The sequence below is a fragment of the Carcharhinus amblyrhynchos genome, chromosome 5 (genome assembly GCF_965287045.1).
Source record: "Carcharhinus amblyrhynchos chromosome 5, sCarAmb.v2.hapA, whole genome shotgun sequence".
NCBI lineage: Eukaryota > Metazoa > Chordata > Chondrichthyes > Carcharhiniformes > Carcharhinidae > Carcharhinus > Carcharhinus amblyrhynchos.
Window position 1 is genome coordinate 105,632,600 of NC_137328.1, and position 22,568 is coordinate 105,655,167.

Genomic DNA, 22,568 nt, shown 5'->3' on the forward strand with positions numbered 1-22,568 from the left:
CTAATCATCTTATATGTTTCTATAAGATCCCCTCTTAGCCGCCTTCTTTCCAGTGAAAACAACCCCAAATCCCTCAGTCTCTCCTCATAGGACCTCCCCTGCATACCAGGCAACATCCTGGTAAACCTCCTCTGCACCCTCTCCAAAGCCTCCACATCCTTCCTGTAATGTGGGGACCAGAACTGCACACAGTACTCCAAGTGCGGCCGCACCAGAGTTGTGTACAGTTGCAACATGACGCTGCGACTCCTAAATTCAGTCCCCCTACCAATAAACGCCAAGACACTGTACGCCTTCTTAACAACCTTATCTACTTGATTCCCAACTTTCAGGGATCTATGTACACATACACCTAGATCCCTCTGCTCCTCCACTCTATTCAAAGTCCTCCCGTTAGCCCTATACTCAACACATCTGTTATTCCTACCGAAATGGATTACCTCACACTTCTCCGCATTAAACTCCATCCGCCACCTCGCGGCCCAGCTCTGCAACCTGTCCAAGTCACCCTGCAAACTTCGACACCCTTCCTCACAATCTACCACACCTCCGACTTTGGTGTCATCAGCAAACTTACTAATCCACCCAACTATACCCTCATCCAGATCATTAATAAAGATTACAAACAGCAGTGGCCCCAAAACAGATCCCTGAGGCACACCACTCGTAACCGAACTCCATGATGAATAATTACCATCAACCACCACCCTCTGTCTCCTATCTGCTAACCAATTCCTGATCCAGGTACCTAAATTACCACCAATCCCATACATCTGCATTTTCTGCAGAAGCATACCATGGTGAACCTTATCAAACGCCTTACTAAAATCCATATATACCACATCTACTGCCTTACCCCTATCCACCTCTTTGGTCACCTTCTCAAAGAACTCAATAAGGTTAGTAAGGCACGACCTTCCCGCTACAAAACCATGCTGACTATCTCTAATCAATTCATTACTCTCCAAATAACTATAAATCCTATCCCTAATAATTCTTTCTAAAACCTTGCCCACTACAGAAGTAAGACTCACTGGTCTATAATTCCCAGGGAAGTCTCTGCTCCCCTTCTTAAACAATGGGACAACATTCGCTGTCCTCCAATCTTCCGGTACTATACCAGAGACCAACGACGACCTGAAGATCAGAGCCAGTGGCTCTGCAATCACCTCTCTTGCCTCCCATAGAATCCTAGGGTAAATCCCGTCTGGACCAGGGGACTTATCTATTTTCAACCCATCTAGAATATCCAACACATCCTCTGTATCAACTACAATACTTTCTATTTTACACCCCTTCACCCCAGTGACCTCCTCAGCTACATTCATATCGTCCTGCGTGAACACCAAAGAGAAATAATGGTTCAATGCCTCTCCAATCTCTTCCGGTTCCACACACAACTTCCCCCTACTGTCTGTAACTGGCCCTAATCTTGCCCTAACCAACCTTCTGTTCTTGACATACCTATAGAACGCCTTAGGATTCTCCTTAATCCTATCAGCCAAAGTCATCTCATGCCCTCTTCTAGCCCTTCTTAACTCCCTCTTCAACTCCCTCCTAGCCAATCTAAAGCTTTCTACTGCACTACCTGAGCCCTCAAGCCTCATCCGAACATAAGCCTCCTTCTTCTTCCTAACCAACAAATCAACTTTTTTTGTGCACCACGGTTCCCTAGCCCTACCAATTCCTCCTTGCCTGACAGGGACATACCTATCACAGACCCACAGTAGCTGCTCCTTGAAAAAACTCCACATTTCAGACGTTCCTAGTCCCTGTAATCTCCTAGTCCAACCAATGCTTCCTAATTCTCTCCTAATGGCCTCATAATTACCCTTCCCCCAGCCAAAACTACTGACCCGAGGTTCATGCCTATCCCTTTCCATCACTAAGGTGAACGTAACCGAATTGTGGTCACTATCACCAAAAAGCACACCAACTTCCAAGTCTAGCACCTGGTCTGGCTCATTTCCCAGCACCAAGTCCAATATAGCCTCACCTCTAGTTGGCCTATCTACATATTGAGTCAAAAAACCTTCCTGCACACTTTGAACAAAAACTGACCCCTCTAACGAGCTAGAGCTATAGGAATTCCAATCAATGTTAGTAAAGTTAAAATCCCCCATAACAATTACCCTATTACTTTCACTCCTAACCAGGATCGTCTCTGCAATCCTTTCCTCAACCTCTCTAGAACTTTTTGGAGGTCTATAAAAGACTCCCAACAGGGTGACCTCTCCTCTCCTATTTCTAATTTCTGCCCATACTACCTCAACAGACAAGTCCTCATTAAACTTCCTCTCTGACACTGTGATATAGTCCTTGACCAATAATGCTACTCCACCCCCCCTTCTACCTCCTTCTCTACTCCGACTAAAGCACTTGTACCCCGGCACCTGCAACATCCATTCCTGACCCTGCTCTATCCACGTCTCTGAAATGGCCACAACATCAAAGTCCCAGGTACTGGTCCACGCTGCAAGTTCATCCACTTTATTGCGAATACTCCTCGCGTTAAAGTATATACATTTCAAACCTCGCTCCGCCCCACCCCCACAATGCCGTGCAATGCCGTCCCCTTCTATGCCCCCCTCACTTTCACCCCCTCTACCCAGGATCCCACCCCCCCTCTGATCCCACCTCCCCTTACTGATAGCAATTTTGCAGTGGCAGGAAAGGCAGTGGATAACCCTTCCGCCATAGTCCAACTGAGACCCTTAAATGATCAATTAAGTGTCTCTTCCTACCAGAACTGTTATTTACCAGGGGTGTGTGGGCACTGCATATGGGGAGACCATCAAGTATACCCAGGCAACCCCATTGCAGGGTTGGGTGGAGATTCTCTTGTCTGTGCACCCTGTGGTCCACAGAGGGTATCCCCCCATCCCCAAAACCCCCAGTGAAAGACCCACCCTCACGACCGACATTCTTCCACCAACTCCCTACCAGGACCTGTATGATCTGGTGCGTCCAACTTGACTTATCATTTTTCTGGGGCCACCTGCACCTTCACTGGATGCAGCCTGCTGCAGTGCCAGTAATGGCCACGGCTCCTAGTGGCACTGTCGAGACTGAAGTGGCCCTTCAACTGGCCAACAGTTCTTTGAGGGCAGGACCTCACCCCCTCAAAGGGGCAAAAACTTCGACTGCTGCAGATTAATTGTCTAAGGATTGTAAAGTACCATCAGAACTTCCACATCGGCGTGAGGCAAAGTTGTCCCAAACCTCAAAGCCTGTGAATGAGGTCACTGCTGCCCAGCCCAGGTGATCTATAGGCAAGTTGGAAAACCAGTGAAGGAATAGCCAAGTTTGGGATTGAAACAATCTTGAAAGTGAAGTGGGAAAGGTATAAATGGCAAGAGGTCCGAGATTGATGGTGGAAATATTCAAGGTGGATGCAGTGGAAATGGGATCCTATACAGGGAGAGATAACCATTAACTGTGGCCTGCAAATGAGAAAAGTGGGTTTGGAATCAAGAGGTAAGTATGAGCAACCAGTGATAGCTGTGGCTTGGGCTGCTGCAGGGTGGGATGAAGTGTGAGAGGGAAGGTGGTATTCTGGGGTTGAACATTGGCATTTGTCACCAGAGTGTTGGTAATAGTGTGGGGCTGGATTTTAGGTGCCCCCGCTGGGTTGGTTTGCAGTGGGGGTGGTGGGAGTGGCACATAAAATATGACGGATGCCAATGCCTTCCTGTTCACTTCCATATGGGCGGGTGCTAATATCTGCTTCCTGCCCAGCATATTTAAACTGGATAATCAAGGGTCAACTGAGCTTGTTAGCAAGCCGATTGACCCTGATAATATGTTGGCCAAGTCGTAATGTGGTGGTGTGTTAAGTCAGGACAAAGTGGGCATGTCGTCTTTTTCAAAAGAACATGTTAGAAATGTGGAAGGGAAGGGTGGGTCCTGCTCTGTGGAAAGCATTGTGCATTGCTGGTGAAAGAACTGAAGGTTTCCAATCAAGTGGGTTGCTCTGTCTTGGATGGTGTCAAAGCTTTTTGAGTTTTGTTGGAGTTGCACCCATCCAGAGAAGTGGAGTGCATTCCATTATACTCTTGACTCGTGCCTTGTTTTTTTTTTCTTATTTTTGTTTTTATTATTCATTCATGGGACATAGGTCTCGCTGGCTGGCCAGCATTTATTGCCCATCCCTAGTTACCCTTGGAGGGCAACTAAGAGTCAATCACATTGCAGTGGCTCTGGAGTCACAAGGACAGCAGATTTCCTTCCCTAAAGGACATTAGTGAACCAGATGGGTTTTTCTGACTATCGATTATGGTTTCATGGCCATTGGTAGATTCTTAATTCCGATTTTTTTTTTGTTGAATTCAGATTCCGCCACCTGCTGTGATGGGATCCAAACCTGGGTTCTCAGAAACATTGGCTAATAATCCTGCAACAATACCACTAGATCATTACCTCCTTGTGCCTTGTAGAAAGTAGAGAGGCTTTGAGGGGTCAGGAGGCGGACTACTCGCCTCAGAAATCCCAGCCTTTGATGTGTTGTTGTCGCTACAGTATTTATATTGGTGCTCTAGTTAGGCTTCTGGTCAATTGTAACCCCTGGACATTGATAGAGATATTTAGAGTATGTGTTTTTGGAGATGGTCATTCACTGCCTTTTTATTATCCAGAGCTTGAATGTTGTCTCGTCACATATGGAGACAGATTACTTCAGTATCTGAAGACTTACAAATTGAACTAAGCACTGCACATTTCTGTTCTTGTGATGGTGCAGCTGAAGATGTTTAAATCCAGGATACTGCCCTGAGGAACTCCTGCAGTGATGTGCTGAGGCTAAGGTGATTAGCCTCTGCCAACCGTAACTCTTTCCAATTTAGGAATGGAAAGTTTGGGAAGAGAGGATTCGCTTACAGTCCACCTTAACATTCTGATGATTATTGTTGAAATTCTATGTTTTTGAACATTCATTTGAGAACATAAATTGTTTTATAAACTGTTTCATTTTGATAAATCAGATGACACTCTTCTATTTCCCTTGGTAATAATGAGCTGGAAATGTTTGAATTTGTTTGGATGATCGATGATCAATCTACTGCAAGGGGAGAGCTGAGTCTTTAATCTTTGAGTAACATTAAATTGTGTGTGCAAGGGAATTTTGTCTCTTTTTTCGTTAACCCTCTGACTCCCTCTTAATAGGATGAGGAAATCTGAACGGAGTTTTTTTCTACCCAAAAGTGCTCCTCCCATCTCGATCTGAAAATATAGTTCTTAGGGCATAAGGTCATTATTGAAAGCCACTGGAGTTTGTTACCCCCTGAAGATTTGCCAGGTTGTATGTCATAGAGTTGGGGTTTTACAGCACAGAAAGAGACCCATTTGGTCCATCATATCAAGCACCTATCCATTCTAATCCCATTTCCAAAAACATGACCCATCACCTTGTATGCTGTGGCATTTGAAATGTTCATCTAAATACTTCTTAAATGTTGTGAGGGATCCCACCTCCACTACCCTTTCAGGCAGTGAGTTTCAGATTGCTGCCTTCCTCTGGGTGAAAAGGTTTTGTCTCAACTCCCCTCTAAATCTCCTGCCCTTTGCCTTAAATCTAAGCCCTTGATATTGATCCCTCTACTAAGGAAAAAAGCTGCTTCCTATCTGAACTATTTATCTCCCCTGTAATTTTGTACACCTCAGTCATGTCCCCCCTCAGCCTTCTCTGCTCCAAGGCAAACAAGTCTAGCCTAACCAGCCTTTTCTCATAACTAAAACACTCCATCCCAGGCAATATCCTGGTCAATCTCCTCTTTTAATAATGTAAATTACAGGAGGGAGATCACAGAGCAGCTATGGGTAGTTTGGAACACATTCCTTGCTGTTTTGAAGCTATTGCAATCTAGAATACGTGCTGCTGGCTATTAGATACTTGTATTAGTGAGTTAACTACAAGATTTTCCACAGTGGTGCTGGGTTAATTGAATGTGGCTCAGCATCCTGAGATTCTGCCTTGGGTCTAAGATTGCTCGTTATAGATTAAAAACCTTTGCCGTTCATACTCTCTGATCAACAATAAAAACACAATAAGGATAAACAACCATAATTTCCAGTTGCTTGATATAAAGAGCTTGACTGAAAAGAGTGACCCTGTTACTGAAGCTTTTCTTGCACTCCTCAGAACGAACACAAGAATGCAAAAATTTCAAACAAATACAATTCATACTACAGGAGAAAAGCGTGTTGCTAGGTGGGCAAGTCAACTCCTGACTGGCCAAGGCGTTGCCATGGAAAAAGCACTATTGGCTCCTCAACCTTCCCAACAGCACATTCCTTCGGTTGTTTGTAATAGACAGTGTACAGACTTTGCTCACCCGACCATTGCTTACAAAACCCAAGACGAAATGTCTATTGTCGAATGCGATTCCTTCATTGGAAAGAACTTGCTCAGCAGTGTGAGCCAATAGCCAAGCTAACAACTAGCTTAAGATAATCAGTCGCGCTCCTAACTTGGCTCATTTACACTTGCTTGAAGCAACATACATTCATACCCAAGGATCTTTTCTCTGCAAACAAAAGGAATATGTTCAAGCCTTGCACTATTTTTAAATTGCCCGGGAGCATGGGAAGCCTATAGTTTCCTGTTGCCTCCTCCATGACAATGCCTCAGCCAGTCAGAGCTGTCTTGCCAATCAATCAGCACCATTTTCTCCTGTGGTGTAAGTTGTTGAGATCATTCGAAATTTTGACTACTTGTATTTGTCCTGATGAGTACAAGACAAAAAGCTTCAGCAACATGTCTGTTTTTTTTCAGCAAAAAACACGAGTTGTTTTCCATAGCAACCTTTAAAAACAATCATCTGCATAAGGTGTGGGAAAAATATGCATTTAGGGAGTTTCATTCACAAGTTATTGGTGACATCATTGAAAAGGGTGTGCACACAAACCAGCATTGTGGGATAAACAAGGTTCATTATTCTTGACTGGCTGTGGAGCATTTAATTTTTTGAGGAATTTTATTACTTTGCAGTGCAATATCATGTCTTCATTTTTTTCTGTCCCTTGAGAAAGCATAGCATGCATGAACAGTAAGCCTATGTTGCAGTGTGTGTCCAACCTGACCCGGCCTCAGATTTGACTTTGCCGTGTTGTGATCAGCGTGGAGCAGAGCATGTGGGACGCATGATGGTGCGTGTATGGAAGGCTCTTTCTTTGCTGCAGCTCTTGTGGATTATTATCCTCTACAGCTTCTCTTTTCCGTCATGCTTCAATTTAATTAGAAATGTTGTTTTGATCTCCAGATGTGAATGCTTTTTACTATTTCATGGAATGCCGTTTGTTTTCTGTCAAACAGCTATCGTAATTAAAATGAATGCTGTGTTTCCCCCACAGCCTCAGCAGCCTACCCTTGTTCATGAGCGTTCACAGATTGGAGAGCCGTGAGTACCGTTTTGTTGTTTCCCCAATAACGTAAAATCAAATTAATTTAATATCCCGAATCTGCCCGAGTTAATACTATCCAGCCATCTGAGTGAGTGAGATGTTGGTTTCTAAAAGCAAGTCTATTCTTAATGTAGTAACACAGCGATTGTTAGTGTGTTATATTGACCTACAAGAATCTTTTATGTAATTATTTATTTAGTGTCACAAATAGGCTTACATTAATTCTGCAATAACATTATTGTGAACATCCCCCACACTCTGGCGCCTGTTCGGGTACACTGAGGAAGAATTTAGCATGGCCAATGCTGGTTAGCATGTCTTTCAGACTCTGGGAGGAAACCAGAGCGCCCGGAGGAAACCCACGCAGACACGGAAAGAATGTGCGGAATTCGCACAGACAATGACCCAAGCCAGGAATCAAACCCAGGTCCCTGGCGCTGTGAGGCAGCAATGCTAATCACTGTGCCATTATGTAGCATTGATCATGCAAATCTCAAATCTTACGTCAGATAGGAACCTGCATTCATATAGTCAATTTAATATAGCAAAATGTCCCAAGGCGCTTGAGGTGTGCTTCCAGAAAGCTTTAAGCATCATCTTATTTGGAAGAAAAAGACCAGAGATGCATCGTGATTTGGGAACTGAATTCCAGAGTTTGGACTTACAGTGGCTGACAGCACAGCTGCCAATGGTGGGGCAGATGCAGAAGAGGCCAGAATTGGAGGAACATGGGAGTTCTTGGAGGCTAGTAGGCTGGAGGGGTTTGCATGACACAGGAAGAGGTCAATCTTGGAGGGGTTTGAACATGAAGATAAGAATTGAGGCATTGATGGGGCTGGAACTTGTGCAGCTCAACAAATGCAGGATTGATGGGTGAGTGAGATTTGATGCAAGCAACAGAATTTTATATTAACCCACATTAATGGAAATTGGAAGGTCTACCAGGAGGGCACTAACAAAGCAGAGACAGGATTGGCCCAAAGTATGCATGAGGGTTTCATCAGCAGATGGATTAGTACAGGGGCAGTTTCAGCAAATATTATTGGGGGGAAAGTAGGCCATCTCAACTTCCGCAGTAGGAAGTTGAGCTGAAGATACTCTGCTTTATTAACCACTCCCTCAACTTGTCCTGGCATGTCCAATGACTGATGCCAGGCCCCACTGCTTCTACACCCTCTTTACAGTAGTACCCTCTATTTAAACAGTCTCTCCTCCATATTCTTTCTACCAGAAGGAATATTTTCACATTTATGTGCCTTGAACTTTGTCTACTACTTGACTGTTGGTTCCACTGAGTTGTCCAAGTGCTTCTAAAGCTTCTACACCTTTGTGGGGGGAATTGGCGATCTTACGGGCTCAACCTGCTGGTCGATCGGTGTGGTGAGCTGGTAAGATTGTGAGAGAGGTGAAAAACTGGCTTTGTACTTGGTTTCTTCCCTCTTGTGATAGTACTGGCACTGTGAAGCCGGCCAAGCATGAGGCTGATTTTAATAATTAAAGGGGTGAAGGTTGTGCGGGTGGGGGTGCTGTGCACCCTGCAATTGGGGATTGGCCAGACCGGTGATCAGAATGAGGATATCGAGGTGCCATTCGACCGGGGGGAGGTGGGGGGGGTGGTATCTTGGTGGCGATTGGCTGGGGAGGGGAGTTATCATGGTGGCAATAAACTGAAGGGGAGGGTAATATCGGGGTTACTCTAAGGATCCTTTTGTCTGAAACCATCTTCCTTTTTAAGTGATAGTCCTGAAATTATATTCTTTGTTGTTGATTTGCCAACTGATGCAAAACTGCCCTTGACATCATGGCAGCATTTGACTAAGAATGGCATCGAGGAGCCTTAGCAAAATTGGAGTAAGTGGGAATCAGGGAAAACTCTCCACTGGCTGGGGTCATTCCTGGCACAAAGGAGGATGGTTGTGGTGATTGGAGGTTAAGCATCTCAATTTTGGATATTCTCCAGGATAGTGTCCCAGGCCCAACCATCATCAGCTGCTTCATCAATGACCTTCCTTCCATCATCAGGTCAGAAGTGGGGATGTTCATTGATGTTGCACATTGTCCAGCACCATTCACGACTCCTCAGGTGCTGAAACAATCCATATGCAAATACAGCAAGACCTGGACCATATCAGGCTTTGGTTGACAATTGGCAAATAACATTCATGCCAGATAAGTGCCAGGCAATGGCTATCTCCAATAAGAGAAAATATAGCCATTTCCCCTTGACATTCTATGATTTTAATATTGCTAAATCCTCCACTATCAATATCCTGGGGGTTGCCATTGACCACAACTGAACTGGACTAGCCATATAAATAATGTGATGACAAGAGCTAGGAATCCTGCGGTGAGTAATTCACCACTTCCCAAAGCCTGTCTGTATAGGGCATTGGTGAGGCCGCAGCTGGAGTACTGTGTGCAGTTTTGGGCACCGTACTTACGCAAGGATATTTTGGCCTTGGAGGGAGTGCAGAGGAGGTTTACTAGGCTGATACCGGAGTTGAGGGGGTTGAGCTATGAGGAGAGGCTGAATAAATTAGGCTTGTACTCGTTAGAGTTTAGAAGAATGAGGGGAGATCTCATTGAGACGTATAAGATGATGAATGGGATGGATAGGATAGAGGTGGAGAGACTCTTCCCGCTCAGAAAGGACAGTAGGACTAGGGGGCACAGCCTCAAGATAAAGGGGGGGCGGTTTAGAACGGAGTTGAGGAGGAACTTCTTCACTCAAAGGGTGGTGAATCTCTGGAATTCTCTGCCCGTTGAAGTGGTGGAGGCTACCTCGCTAAATATTTTTAAGACGCGGGTTAATGGGTTTTTGATAAGAGAGGGGATTAAGGGTTATGGGGAGAGGTCGGGAATGTGGAACTGAGCCAAGACAGATCAGCCATGATCTTATTGAATGGCGGGGCAGGCTCGAAGGGCTAGTTGGCCTACTCCTGCTCCTATTTCTTATGTTCTTATTATCTACAAGTCAATGGGATGAAGTGCTGTCTGTTTGCCTGGATGATCAAAGCTCCAACAACACTCATGACACTTGATCCCATCCATGACAAAGTAGGTGATTTCATTGGAACCCCATCCATGAACATTCACTCCCTCCACCACTGATGCACAGTGATAGCAGTGTGTACCACCTACAAGATGCACTGTGAGAACTCACCAAAGCTCCTTAGGCAGCGCCTTCCAAACCCAAGACTGCTGCAATTTAAAAGGTCAAGGGTGGCAGACACACAGGAACACCATTACCTGGAAGTTCCTCTATACCACATGGACTGCAGTGTTTCAAGAATTCAGCTCATTCATGAGCAATTATCGTTGGGCAATAAATGCTAGCTTAATCAGCGACATCCATGTCCTATAAGTGAATAAGGCCTTAAGACGTAGGGACAGAATTAGGCCACTCTGTCCATCGAATCTGCTCCGCCATTCAATCATAGTTGATATTTTTCTCATCCCCATTCTCCTGCTTTTTCCCCATAACCCATGATCCCCTTATTAAATCAAGAACCTATCTACCTCTGTCTTAAAGATACTCAATGATCTGGCTTCCACAGCCTTCTGTGGTAAAAAAATTCCACAGATTCATCACACCCTGGCTGAAGAAATTCCTCGTCATCTTGTTCTAAAGGATCATCCCTTTAGCCTGAGGTTGTGCCCTCTGGTTCTAGTTTTTCCTACTAGTGGAAACATCTGCTCCATGTCCACTCTATCCAGGCCTCGCAGTATCCTGTAAGTTTCAATAAGATCCCCCCTCATCCTTCTAAAGTCCAACAAGTACAGACCCAGAGTCCTCAACTGTTCCCCATACGACAAGCTCTTCATTCCAGGGATCATTCTCATGAACCTCCTCTGGACCCTTTCCAAAGCCAGAACATCCTTCTTTAGATATGGGGCCCAAAACTGCTCACAATACTCCAAATGGAGCAAAAAAAAGACATTGCTCCTCAAAACTACTCATAATTTTGAAAACCTCAAATGGAGTCCCCTCACTTATCCTTATTCCAATGAATAAGATCCATTTTTCCCAGCCTACCTCCTAAGATCATTTAAGTAAATCCTTATTGTATGCTTTCTATATCTACATTGTCCATTTGCCGGTGGGATTCCCAGATCTGCACATGGTTTTGTAATCATGGCTTGACCATGGTTGTGTGAAAACTTGGTACTGCTGAAAATTCCCTTTGTGTAAAGCTCGAATCCGATTGGCCTTTTTGATAGCCTGTTCAGCCCGTGCCCAGATCATTTAAGAAAGATGAATAATACAGTTTAATCAGCCCTGAATTTCTATTTGATTTCCATAAGTGTTTACTTTGAATTTTGTGGACACCGTGAGAGGTGCAGGTGGGCTAAATTTCTTTTTGCATTTTCTCAAAAGGTACCAAGCCATGTACAGCTACAACCCTAGAAATGAAGATGAGCTGGAGCTGAAGGAAGGAGATATTGTTGATGTAATGGAGAAGTGTGATGATGGTTGGTTTGTTGGTATGTGTCTTTTAAAGTATCCTTCTGCTGTCAGAGTAGGGATGAGCTAACAGGTTAATGTTAATGTTGAAATCTGAAATCCATGGAGGAAGAATTTGGCAGGGTTAATTGGGATGAGAAACATGGGACACCTCATTTCCCCAAAAGAGATTAAATGACTCATGAGGCCAGACCTAAAAGAGGCCTACGAACGCCAGATAACTTAAGTCAGGCAAATTCCAAATTATCAACGTCAGACGGGTGTTAGCAGATTTAAGATTAGAAGAAGAAAAACTGAGACAAAATTACTTAAAGTAGATGGAATCCATCAATCTTGCATTCCCAGCAGAAGCTCCGTAGTCCCTGGCAGCACAGGCCAGAGATAGGGTTACCACACTCTAGCCATGACCGATTTTCCTTTCCAGCATGGTACCCTGTTGGGAAAGTGACATTGGTGAAGTTACCCAACCAAGGTGCTGTTTTACTTTGAGTCATACAGCGCGGAAATGGCCCTTTGGCCCATCGCGTCTGCATTGACAATAACTACAACTAGAAGGCATGCTAACCCCATTTTCCTGCACTTGTCCCAGTAAAACCCCAAATACTTTCAAAAAGATTGTCAATTGACATTGAGACAAATATGAGTCAAAAGGTGCGTGAGAGCCACTCTGTCCAATCATTAACAGAAAAAGCCCCTTGTGAACCCAAATGTAACATTGTGAATGGACAAAGATACCAGGTACGTGGCACCCTACCCTTTCTGAGTGCAAACTATCCAGATTTTCACCCGCACGGCTGCAACCTAATGAGAGTTTAACTTGTGCTTTCATTCATAGCTCACCCCTATTCTACCGTAAGCTACCATTGACAGTTTACTTAGCAAAATGTAATGCATTATTTTTCAGTGGCTAATGTTTTCAGTTTATTTTTTAATTTCTTTTCATTTCCATTTCTTTTCCTTTAAACTGGTAAACAATGCGCAAGTGGGAAGCCCAAGAGCAAGTTTGACCATAGATTTTCTTTGTGTTTGAACCGTTTTTGCTCTAAAAGGATTTTTTTCTACTACACTACTGAAATAGAGTGTATGGGTGGAATGGTAAGCTCTCGCACGCCCCGAAACCATAAACTCCTGCGTGAGATCAACTGACCTTCCCATGGTTTGCCTCGTGCCCTCTTCAATTGTTGTGGCGGGCAGGAAGGTAAAATTCCAGTGATAGAGGAATACAGCACGGAAACAGGCCCTTCGGCCCAACTGGTCCATGCTGACCATGGTGCCTTCCCAGCTAGTCTCAATTGCCCACATTTGGCCCAAATCCATCTAATTCTTTCCTATCCATGTACTTATCCAAATGCTTTTTAAATGTAAAATATCCATTGTAATCATCTTTGTTAACAGCGGGTGGAATCGTAATGTTCACCGGTTGAGCGATTTTTGTGCTCACACGGACATGAAACTAGGGCTGCCAATGGGAAACCCCGGTTCCCTTGATTGCTACCACCCTCCCTCCTGACCCCCTCCCCCCTCCCCAACAAACCCCCTCAATGGGGTGAGTGTGCTTCCACTGTCATTCCTCAACGCAGGGGACAGGAGTGCAGGCTACAATCATTTTTGCAGAGGTGTAGGTAGACAGTTCCAGAAATGGTGTCGGAGGTACTGAAGTATTTATATAACCCATGTCAGCTTTTATCAAAAATGGAAGCGAGCCAGAAATAATACATCCTGTACATGCATTTCCTCTACCCAGAACTGGTGGGTGCTTTATACTACCAGTGTTTGGAAATGGAAGTGTCCAGAGACTCTACAACTTGGGCATATTTAAATTTGTGATGTCCTGTTGCATTTTATGGATGAATTCCTAATAGCCACAGTGGAATTTGATGTTCCAGTACACATTTTAATGATACCCTTAGGGTTTTGGCATGTGCCAGAATGGTCATCATCCAAGGATATTCTGGGTTCCTTTAAATGCTTTATTCCTGAACAAGAAGCTTCTTAAATTTGTATCAGTTGTCCTAGCTTGCTTAGTCCTAGACTTGTGTGCACTGGGATTTGGATTGAAACTACCAACAAAAAGTTTGTTAATGAGTCTCAACTCACCTCTTGGAGAGATGAAACTCATACAATCTATTGGATTTGGATACAGAGGGGAAAGTGCAATCTAACACACTGTACCAGCCAGGAAAAAATAAAGAAATTGAATATAAACTATAACTCGCTCTTAATGGGGGTGATAAACTGACCTATCGACATTTAAAGCTGTTATCTTGAGCGTAAGTTGAGCTATTTCTGCCTTGAATTGGCACAGGAATCCGTTAAGATATCACCGCAGTCCCGTCACCCACCACCCACCCCCCCCCACCCACAACCACCCCGGCCCCCCACCCACCCCAGTCCAGAACAGGTTCCCATTACTGCCCCAATGATCTCCTTGATGCTTTATCACACATGCAAACAATCGCAAAACTAAACACTGCTTATTAATGTACAAAATGGAGTTCAAAAGGAGATGACACCAGCCACCTTTGTTCAAGTTCGAAGGGCTTTTTTTGTTGTCAAACATCAAGACACTTTCCTAGGGAACGAGAACAGTGGTGCAGACTCCAGAAGCAAGGCAGGACGTGCATATGAACAGCAAGGGCACAAAACAAAAGGATACAATGCCCAGGCTTTCCTCCGCTTCACAAAACTTGTTGGAAAAGCTCAAAATGACTTCTGAGGGAAAAAAATAAATGAGAACGGCATTCGGAAGAACGTTCTATTGGAATGTACCTTTCAAGGACAAGTCCCCACTGCCTGGAGGATCCGACTGCAAGCAAAGACCTCCTGTTGTACCTGAAATCAAAATGTCATCTACCCCGGAAGCCCATATATCCGGTAAGTTTACCTTATGGTCTCTCTCCTTCCATACGATCTCCCCATAAAGTAAAATTAATGGCCACATATAAATTTAACATATGCAGAATGCCAAGAATGCTTTAACATCCCCAGTATGCATGTACGTGGTCCTGTGTACAGTGGTCCCTTGTTGCACTTCACCTGTTTTTCTAAGTTTCTTCCAAATGGCATCTGCACCTGTCTGTCTGCAGTTCTACTGCACGTTCAAATAACTTAAGGTTTTGTACCTTGTGTCTGTTTTGTCTCCCCAGGTAGTCAGCCATTCAAAAGAAAAGGCATGGCAAAGACATTGTGCACCCAAAAATCCACAGAGAAAGAGTTGCCACCCTCAGCAGTTCAGGAAACAAGGCTACATATGGAAGGAAGTACACAGTCCCCTGTCAAACTGTGTGGAAACACCTCTCCTGCCACTGTATCCCCTGAAGGAATGTCCTGGGCATACCCAAAATCTTTGACAGAGACTGAACTCAGAAATGAGGAGACAGCTCAGTCAGAAGAGGAGAAAAGCAGCAATGTTTCTGTCTCAGCATCCCAGCCATCTCCCTCGCCATGCCAGAATCTTTACTTAGTGAGGAGTGTTTCTCCAGCTTCTTCGGGATCACAGAGTCATAACGCACCTTCCACAGAATCTGAGCATCTCAACGTGTGCCCCTCACCAACAGAGAGTTCCGTCAAGGATTCTTGTCTGCCCAAACAGGTTATCGACAGTGAACCAACAGACAAGATGGCATGTGACCTGAATGTGGAAATTGCCAATTTTCTCACCCCATCTGCTGATTTCCTGGAACAGATAATGGACAATGTTTCTGCTGACATGAAGGCCACCACAACAGATGAGAAGGCCTGTCGACAACAAGAGACCGACGCCGGTCTCCTGGCTCTCTCCACAACGTTTGGAATGCTTGTGGATGATGGCATGCACCTACTCAGGAAGACCATGGACAATGTCCATTCCTGTGTGCAGTCTGGCAACAAGCAGATGCACACTGACATGGTTCACCTCCATGATGTTATCCAGATGGGCTGGGTGCAGTTGGCTGAGCAAATGAGCACTCTGATCAAAGTGCTCACCACACTCGTACATAACCAGCAATCATCTTCCACCTTGTTACATAATGTAGCCCTTCAGCATACTATAGCAATATCCGAAGGCCGTTTTACAGACTATCTCAGGTGTGAATCCATCCCAAAATTAGCTGAAGAATCACTATCCCCAACATGCTACGTTACAGAGGAAACTTTGATCAATACTACTTCTGAAAATCCAGAAGCCAGCTCTACTAATTCTGAAACATATAAATGAAATGCCATATGTTAGCATTTTCCTCAAATACACGTATTCTGCACAAAGGTGTTGTGGTGATACTATTTTTGAATAATATTTTAAATTAAGGTTTTGGGGGGAAAAAAAATCTAGGGGCGATTTTACTAGACAAGTGCTGAATGAGTGTGAAAACAGGAGAAAATCGCACTTATTTTTCTGGGTGAGCTTCCAGACGCTCTTATGGCATTTAGAGAAAAAAGATCCCAAATGCTATTCATGCCAGTAGGGGGAGTGGAGCCTATTCACACCGGGAAACTGGCTGAAGACTGCTAAGGCACCATTGTGCATGCACCCCGACCTCCCAGTGCACTGTGTACCCTTCCCGTGCACATGGTTGACTGTGCCAGGAGAATGGGATCAGTAGCGTTGCTGGAGGTGAGAAGCTGTTGCATCTCGTCTGATCTTATTGGCTCGCCTCGCCGATGAGCCAGTAAGATCACCCCCTTTCACATCCGTAGTGTTTCACACCCACTGGAAATCTCAAATGCTTTATAGCCAATTAAGTACCATTTGAAATCAGTCACTGTTCAGGAGTGGAAAACATAGCAACCAAGTTGGGCACAGCAAGCTCCCACAAACAACAATGTGATAATGACCAGATAATTTTTTTATTGTGAAGTTGATTAAGGGATAAATGTTCCCCTTTTAAAAATTTGTGCAATGGGAACTTTATCATCCACCCAAGCATGAAAACGAGATTCTCCGGTTTAATGTCTCAACCAAACCATGGCATCTCCGACAGTGCAGTATTCTTTCAGTATGGCATTACAGTGTCAGCCATGATTTTTGTGCTTAAGCTTTGGAGTGGGACTTGAACTCTGAACCTTGCGGCTTAGAGGCGAGAGTGCTACCAACTGTGCCACTGATCAGCGAGAAAGCTGACTTTGCACTAAGATGTATTGAATTGTTGAACACACACCCACTTATTTCAGTGAGTAACCACTTCAAGCACATGGGGATAGCTCCAATTATCTGACTTCCTTTTCAACAGAGTTACAATTTTCTATCTCTCAATAGTACCCTAGTTACAGTAAAAATATTTATTCTTATACATGCCTCCATTTTTGTCTTTCCCTGTACCAAGACTTCAGCCAAGCAGGAGAGTTAACTTATTGTTAATTCTTGGACATGTGGACATTTCTAGCAAAACTATCATTTCTTGCCAAACCCTAATCACCCTGAAAAGCTGGTGGTGTGCTGCCTTCTTGAACCACTGCAGCCCATGTGGTATAGGTACACCACTGTTGTGGATAAGAACATAAGAACATAAGAACATAAGAAATAGGAGCAGGAGTAGGCCATCTGGCCCTTCGAGCCTGCCCCGCCATTCAATAAGATCATGGCTGATCTGTCGTGGCTCAGTTCCACTTTCCCGCCCTCTCCCCATAACCCTTAATCCCCTCTCTTATCAAAAACCCATCAACCCGCTTCTTAAAAATATTTAGCGAGGCAGCCTCCACCACTTCAACGGGCAGAGAATTCCAGAGATTCACCACCCTTTGAGTGAAGAAGTTCCTCCTCAACTCCGTTCTGAACCGCCCCCCCTTTATCTTGAGGCTGTGCCCCCTAGTCCTACTGTCTTTTTTGAGCGGGAAGAGTCTTTCCACCTCTATCCTATCCATCCCATTCATCATCTTATACGTCTCAATGAGATCTCCCCTCATTCTTCTAAACTCTAACGAGTACAAGCCTAGTTTATTCAGCCTCTCCTCATAGCTCAACCCCCTCAACTCCGGTATCAGCCTAGTAAACCTCCTCTGCACTCCCTCCAGGGCCAAAATATCCTTGCGCAGGTGCGGCGCCCAAAACTGCACACAGTACTCCAGCTGCGGCCTCACCAATGCCCTATACAGCTGCAGCAAGACCTCCCTACTTTTATATTCAATCCCCCTCGCTATGAAGGCCAGCATCCCATTCGCCTTCCTGACCACCTGCTGCACTTGCAGGCTGGGTTTTTGCGACTCATGCACAAGGACCCCGAGGTCCCTCTGCACCGTCGCCTGCTGCAGTTTTTCGCCACGTAAGTAATAGTCCTTCCTACCATTCTTCCTACCAAAGTGGACCACCTCACACTTGCCAACATTAAATTCCATTTGCCATTTCCTGGCCCATTCGCCCAGCCTATCTAGATCCTTCTGCAGACTCTCCACACCCTCCGCACAATTTGCCTTTCCCCCAATCTTGGTGTCATCAGCAAATTTCGACACCCTACACTCGGTTCCCTCCTCCAGATCATCTATATAAATGGTAAATAGCTGATGTACAGTGCTGTTAGAGAGTTCCAGGATTTTGACCCAGCAACAGTGACAGGACGGCACAGTGGTTAGCACTGCTGTCTTATGGTACTAGGGACCCGGGTTCAATTCCAGCCTTGATGTCACTGTCTGTGTGGAGTTCGCACATTTTCCCCGTGTCTGCGTGGGTTTCCTCCAGGTGCTCCGGTTTCCTCCCATTCTCAAAAGATATGTGGATTAGGTTGATTGGCCATGCTAAATTGATCCTAGTGTCAGAGTATTAACAGGGTAAATGCGTGGGATTATGGGGATAGGGCCTGGGTGGGATTGTGGTCAGTGCAGACCTGATGGGCTGAATGGCCCCCTACACTGTAGGGATTCTATGCGTTTCAAGTCAGGAGTTCCATGTGTGGCTTGAAGAAGAACTTTTAGGTAGTAGAGTTCCCATGCCCTTATTCTTTAGGTGATAGAGGTCACAGGTTTGGAAGGAGCCTTGGTGAGTTGCTGCACTACATTTTGTAGATGGTACACATTGCTACTAATATCCATTGGTGAAGGGGGGAGTCAGTGTTTAAGGTGGTGAATGGGATGTCAATCAAGGAACCTGCTTTGTTCTGGATGGTATCAAGCTCCGAGTGTTGTTGGAGCTGCACTTACACAGGCAAGTGGAGAGTATTTTGTTACACTTCTGACTTGTGTTTTGTAGATGGTGCAGGCTTTGTGGAGTGAAGAGGTGAGTTACTCTGTGCAGAAATCCCAGCCTCTGACCTGCCCTTGTAGCCATAGTATTTAATGGCTGATTCAGTTCAGTTTCTGGGCAATGGTAAACCCCAGAAGGGAGGATTCAGTGTGGTAATGCCATTGAATGTCACAGGGAGATGGTTGGATTATCTCTTGTTGAAGATGGTCATAACCTGGCCCATGTATAACATATGATTTCTCAGTCAAAGCCTAATTGTGGTCTGGGTATTGCTGGGTGAGGGTGTGCATTCTTCCATCGAGTCAGAGATACCGCATTTTGCATTTTAAGGTTAATTTTGTTATGTGTGTGAAGGATGTTTTTTCAAATGCAAGATGCAGCTACATCACTATTTAAAATGCTGTATATGTAGTTAATTCAGAAAATAGGCCATTTGTATAAAAACATTCCTATAATGTGATGCAAAGTAAAATCTTGCTGCTTGAAACACTGGCCAATAATTTTCTGCACTCTTTATTGATGCTTCCTGTTTGCAACAAGTGGTGTTCGTGAGTACTGCTTCATATTAAACATAAGACCTGGTTTGAGGGTGGATTTAAAGAAAGTGGGGAAAATATGTAGGGATATGGGAGTAGAGTGTGGGTGGGATTGTGGTCGGTGCAGACTCGATGGGCCGAATGGCCTCTTTCTGTTCTGTAGGGATTCTATGAAAGTCAGTAATTACCAGGTAAAATTAATCGGTTCCCCCAACCCCACCCGCCCCAAATTGTCTCATTTGGTTTTACTGGTACTTAAAATCCCACAAGTGTTAACAATTTACTGTGCAGTTACAATTTGTGCCATGAAACACGGTAAAACATCATTGGTAATCCAGTATTTGAAGTTGAGATAAATGCCATTCAGTTGATACAAATGTTACTGAAAGGTAGATTATCACTTCCTCCACACTTGCAAGTTTAATCTGATATCAGTATCAGAATTAATTCTAAAATGGAATTAAGCGAATGCATGAGTTTCCTCCGGCAAATATAATCAGAGCATTGCTTATTGTGTGTTGTTTTTTAACATCAAAATGTTGATAACTAAAAGTGACCAGTAAGATGGCACACTAGGGAGACGGCTCAATAAAGACTAAGAGGCTAGAATATAATGAAGTTTGCTTTTTTTTTAATCGCAGGAACTTCTCGGAGATCCAAGTTCTTTGGTACGTTTCCAGGAAACTATGTGAAGCGACTATAAGATTTTATACATGTTTGTATACACATTGCTTTAGCACAATAACCTCTGCAGCTCTCATTAAAAGAAGTTCAGTCTGTAGACACTCAACAGAATCAACCTTTGTGACAGTTGTGCAATTGACTACAGCTAACTTCAGAAGCAATTGGGTCACTTGGCATCGACTTCTGCCAAGTAATAAGAACATTTTGAAACAAAGTACTGACCATGCCATCTGGAGGCCATTCTACGTTCCCTTCGGGATATTTCGAGAACAATTGGTTTTTATCATTACAGTGCACTTATTTGATCAACCTTTGTTCCCCCCGCTGCCCCCCTCCGCAATGTATGTAAGCATAGTGAATATTTATTCTTTTGGGGACAGGAGCTCACAAGTGGTCTGTCACCAGCATTTATTATCAATTTGATTTTGAGTAGAAGAAACACATAATGCGTTCAGCAAGTATTAGGCCAGGATCATACTGCGATGATAATGTGGCACTTTCCAAACTATTCCTGTCACCCACTCTACTTATTTTTCCTCCAATTACTTCACTTGGGTGCGTTTTGCTGCTGAATGTTGAGTTATGGAAACAGGAATGTCACATTGTGTACAGGTGGTTTGAAAATCGATGATTGTGTGTGTCTCTCACTTGAGCCACGTGGGTTTTTTGAAAAACGGTGGTCTAGCGTACATAGAAAAAGTCAGGTTTTAACGATAGAATTACTGAGTTGATCGGGCCATGTGTCTATTCTTTGAGGCAAGCTATATTCCAGATTCCCAAACCCGATGTGTCAGATTTAACACCTAGGGAGCCTCCTTGCACTCAGCATTCATTGCAGAATGGAGATGCGTCACTGTCATCTGACTGCGGTTTGCAAGTGGATGCAACTGAGGCCACGTGTTTTGTGCTCCAGCCCTGCTCAAGAAGGTTTTTATTGAGAGATAGATGGTGCACATCTTAAAATCCACTTATTTAAAATCAGTCATGTTATTCAGTTATGTTCACCAAAATGCGTTTATCAATATGGAAATGTCTGTAGCCATGCTTTCTTGTACTTTTGAAATTCCTGAAAAAATTTTGAAGTACAATTTGTTGATACGGTCGAATAATTGAATAGCTTACTTCTAATACGTATAACTGCTGGACTAAAACATTTAAAACGTTGCCTAAGCTACTCAGTATTTGTCCAAAACAGAAGGTTCTTTTTGTTCAAAGAATTTGAACACTGTGTTCCCTATACTGAAACCTTAAATTATAACTGCCGTGTTTGGGTATGAACACACACGTGGGAGGGAGAAGGAATCGTTAGCGCTGCAGCACCTTAGTTCAAAACAAGAATGTGTGATGGTCCTTTTAATTTCTTTCATAAATGCTTGAGTTTACTACAGTGTATGTTGCCCACAACAGTTTGTATGTATATATATATATGTGTCTGCTTTATTTTGTACAGATGTTTTAGTTGTTGCATTTTAAAAGAAAAATCACTACTTTTCAGAAACTTTTATAAGTCTCTGTCATTTTCCCTCCTGTCCCTTTTTACTAATCAACCTCTCCCAGGCCCTGGTTGCAAGCACATTTAGGGGGTGCGAGTGTGTAAGATAGTATTTTATTGCAGAATTTTGCAAATTGTTTTTCAACAGATATAGTGTAACCAGCAAAAAAAAATAACCTAACTGTATATATATCTTTATAGTTATTAACAGGAAATGAGAAAAAATAAGGTCTGGATAGATTCAACAATACTCTTTTACAGTATGTCTTTGTTACATCAAAACTCCAGATCTAAGAGCTAGCTGTTTAATTCTGAATCTGGTCAACTGCATGCAGTGCGGCTTTGAAATCAACACCTTTACTGTTTTATGATCAAAATGACCATATTTGTTGCCTGTAAAATGAAAAGTCTTTATATTCTCTGTAACCGATTTTAAAAGAACTATTTCGTAAATGAACATCAGACGATTCATTTTGATGCAGTACGATTCTTATGGAGAAAACAACTGACCTTTTTTGTGTTTTTTGTGAATTTCAATCCCTAATAAATTTTGCCTGAACTGAATTCCCCCTCCTCCCTCCCTCCCTGTTGTTTGGTTGGTTTGAACTTACTTTCAACCAGAATATCGATTCATTGAAAAAAGGTTTTTGAAAAGTATGGTGAGATATCGAGGCACAGAGCTCCACTCGAATGGTGGAGTTGCATGTGGCCACGAGAAAACAAAGTGTTTTAGGAAGCATAATGTGAAGTGTTTCATTCCCTAATATGCACAATAGCACCCAGTGAGATCTTGTTCTCCTTTGTTTGAACACCACTAGTATGGGTATCTCAAAGAAAAAA

At 43.8% G+C, this 22,568-nt stretch overlaps 1 protein-coding gene across 5 annotated transcripts in view; it reads left to right on the forward strand.

Annotated features, from left to right (window-relative positions):
• LOC145343266 (sorbin and SH3 domain-containing protein 2-like) overlaps positions 1–22,292 on the forward strand; it is a 283,373-nt gene extending 261,081 nt beyond the window's left edge. For 3 of the 5 annotated variants that reach the window (XM_080189390.1, XM_080189392.1, XM_080189391.1), the window contains 3 exons: positions 7,348–7,394; positions 11,777–11,883; positions 20,194–22,292. In XM_080189390.1, the coding sequence (XP_080045516.1) occupies positions 7,348–7,394; positions 11,777–11,883; positions 20,194–20,255 (216 nt within the window). In that variant the 3' untranslated portion in view covers positions 20,256–22,292. Of the gene's footprint in view, positions 1–7,347; positions 7,395–11,776; positions 11,884–15,009; positions 16,110–20,193 lie in introns of all 5 variants that reach the window. The other 2 variants (XM_080189388.1, XM_080189389.1) reach the window with 1 other exon arrangement.
• Positions 22,293–22,568: the final 276 nt, after the last annotated feature.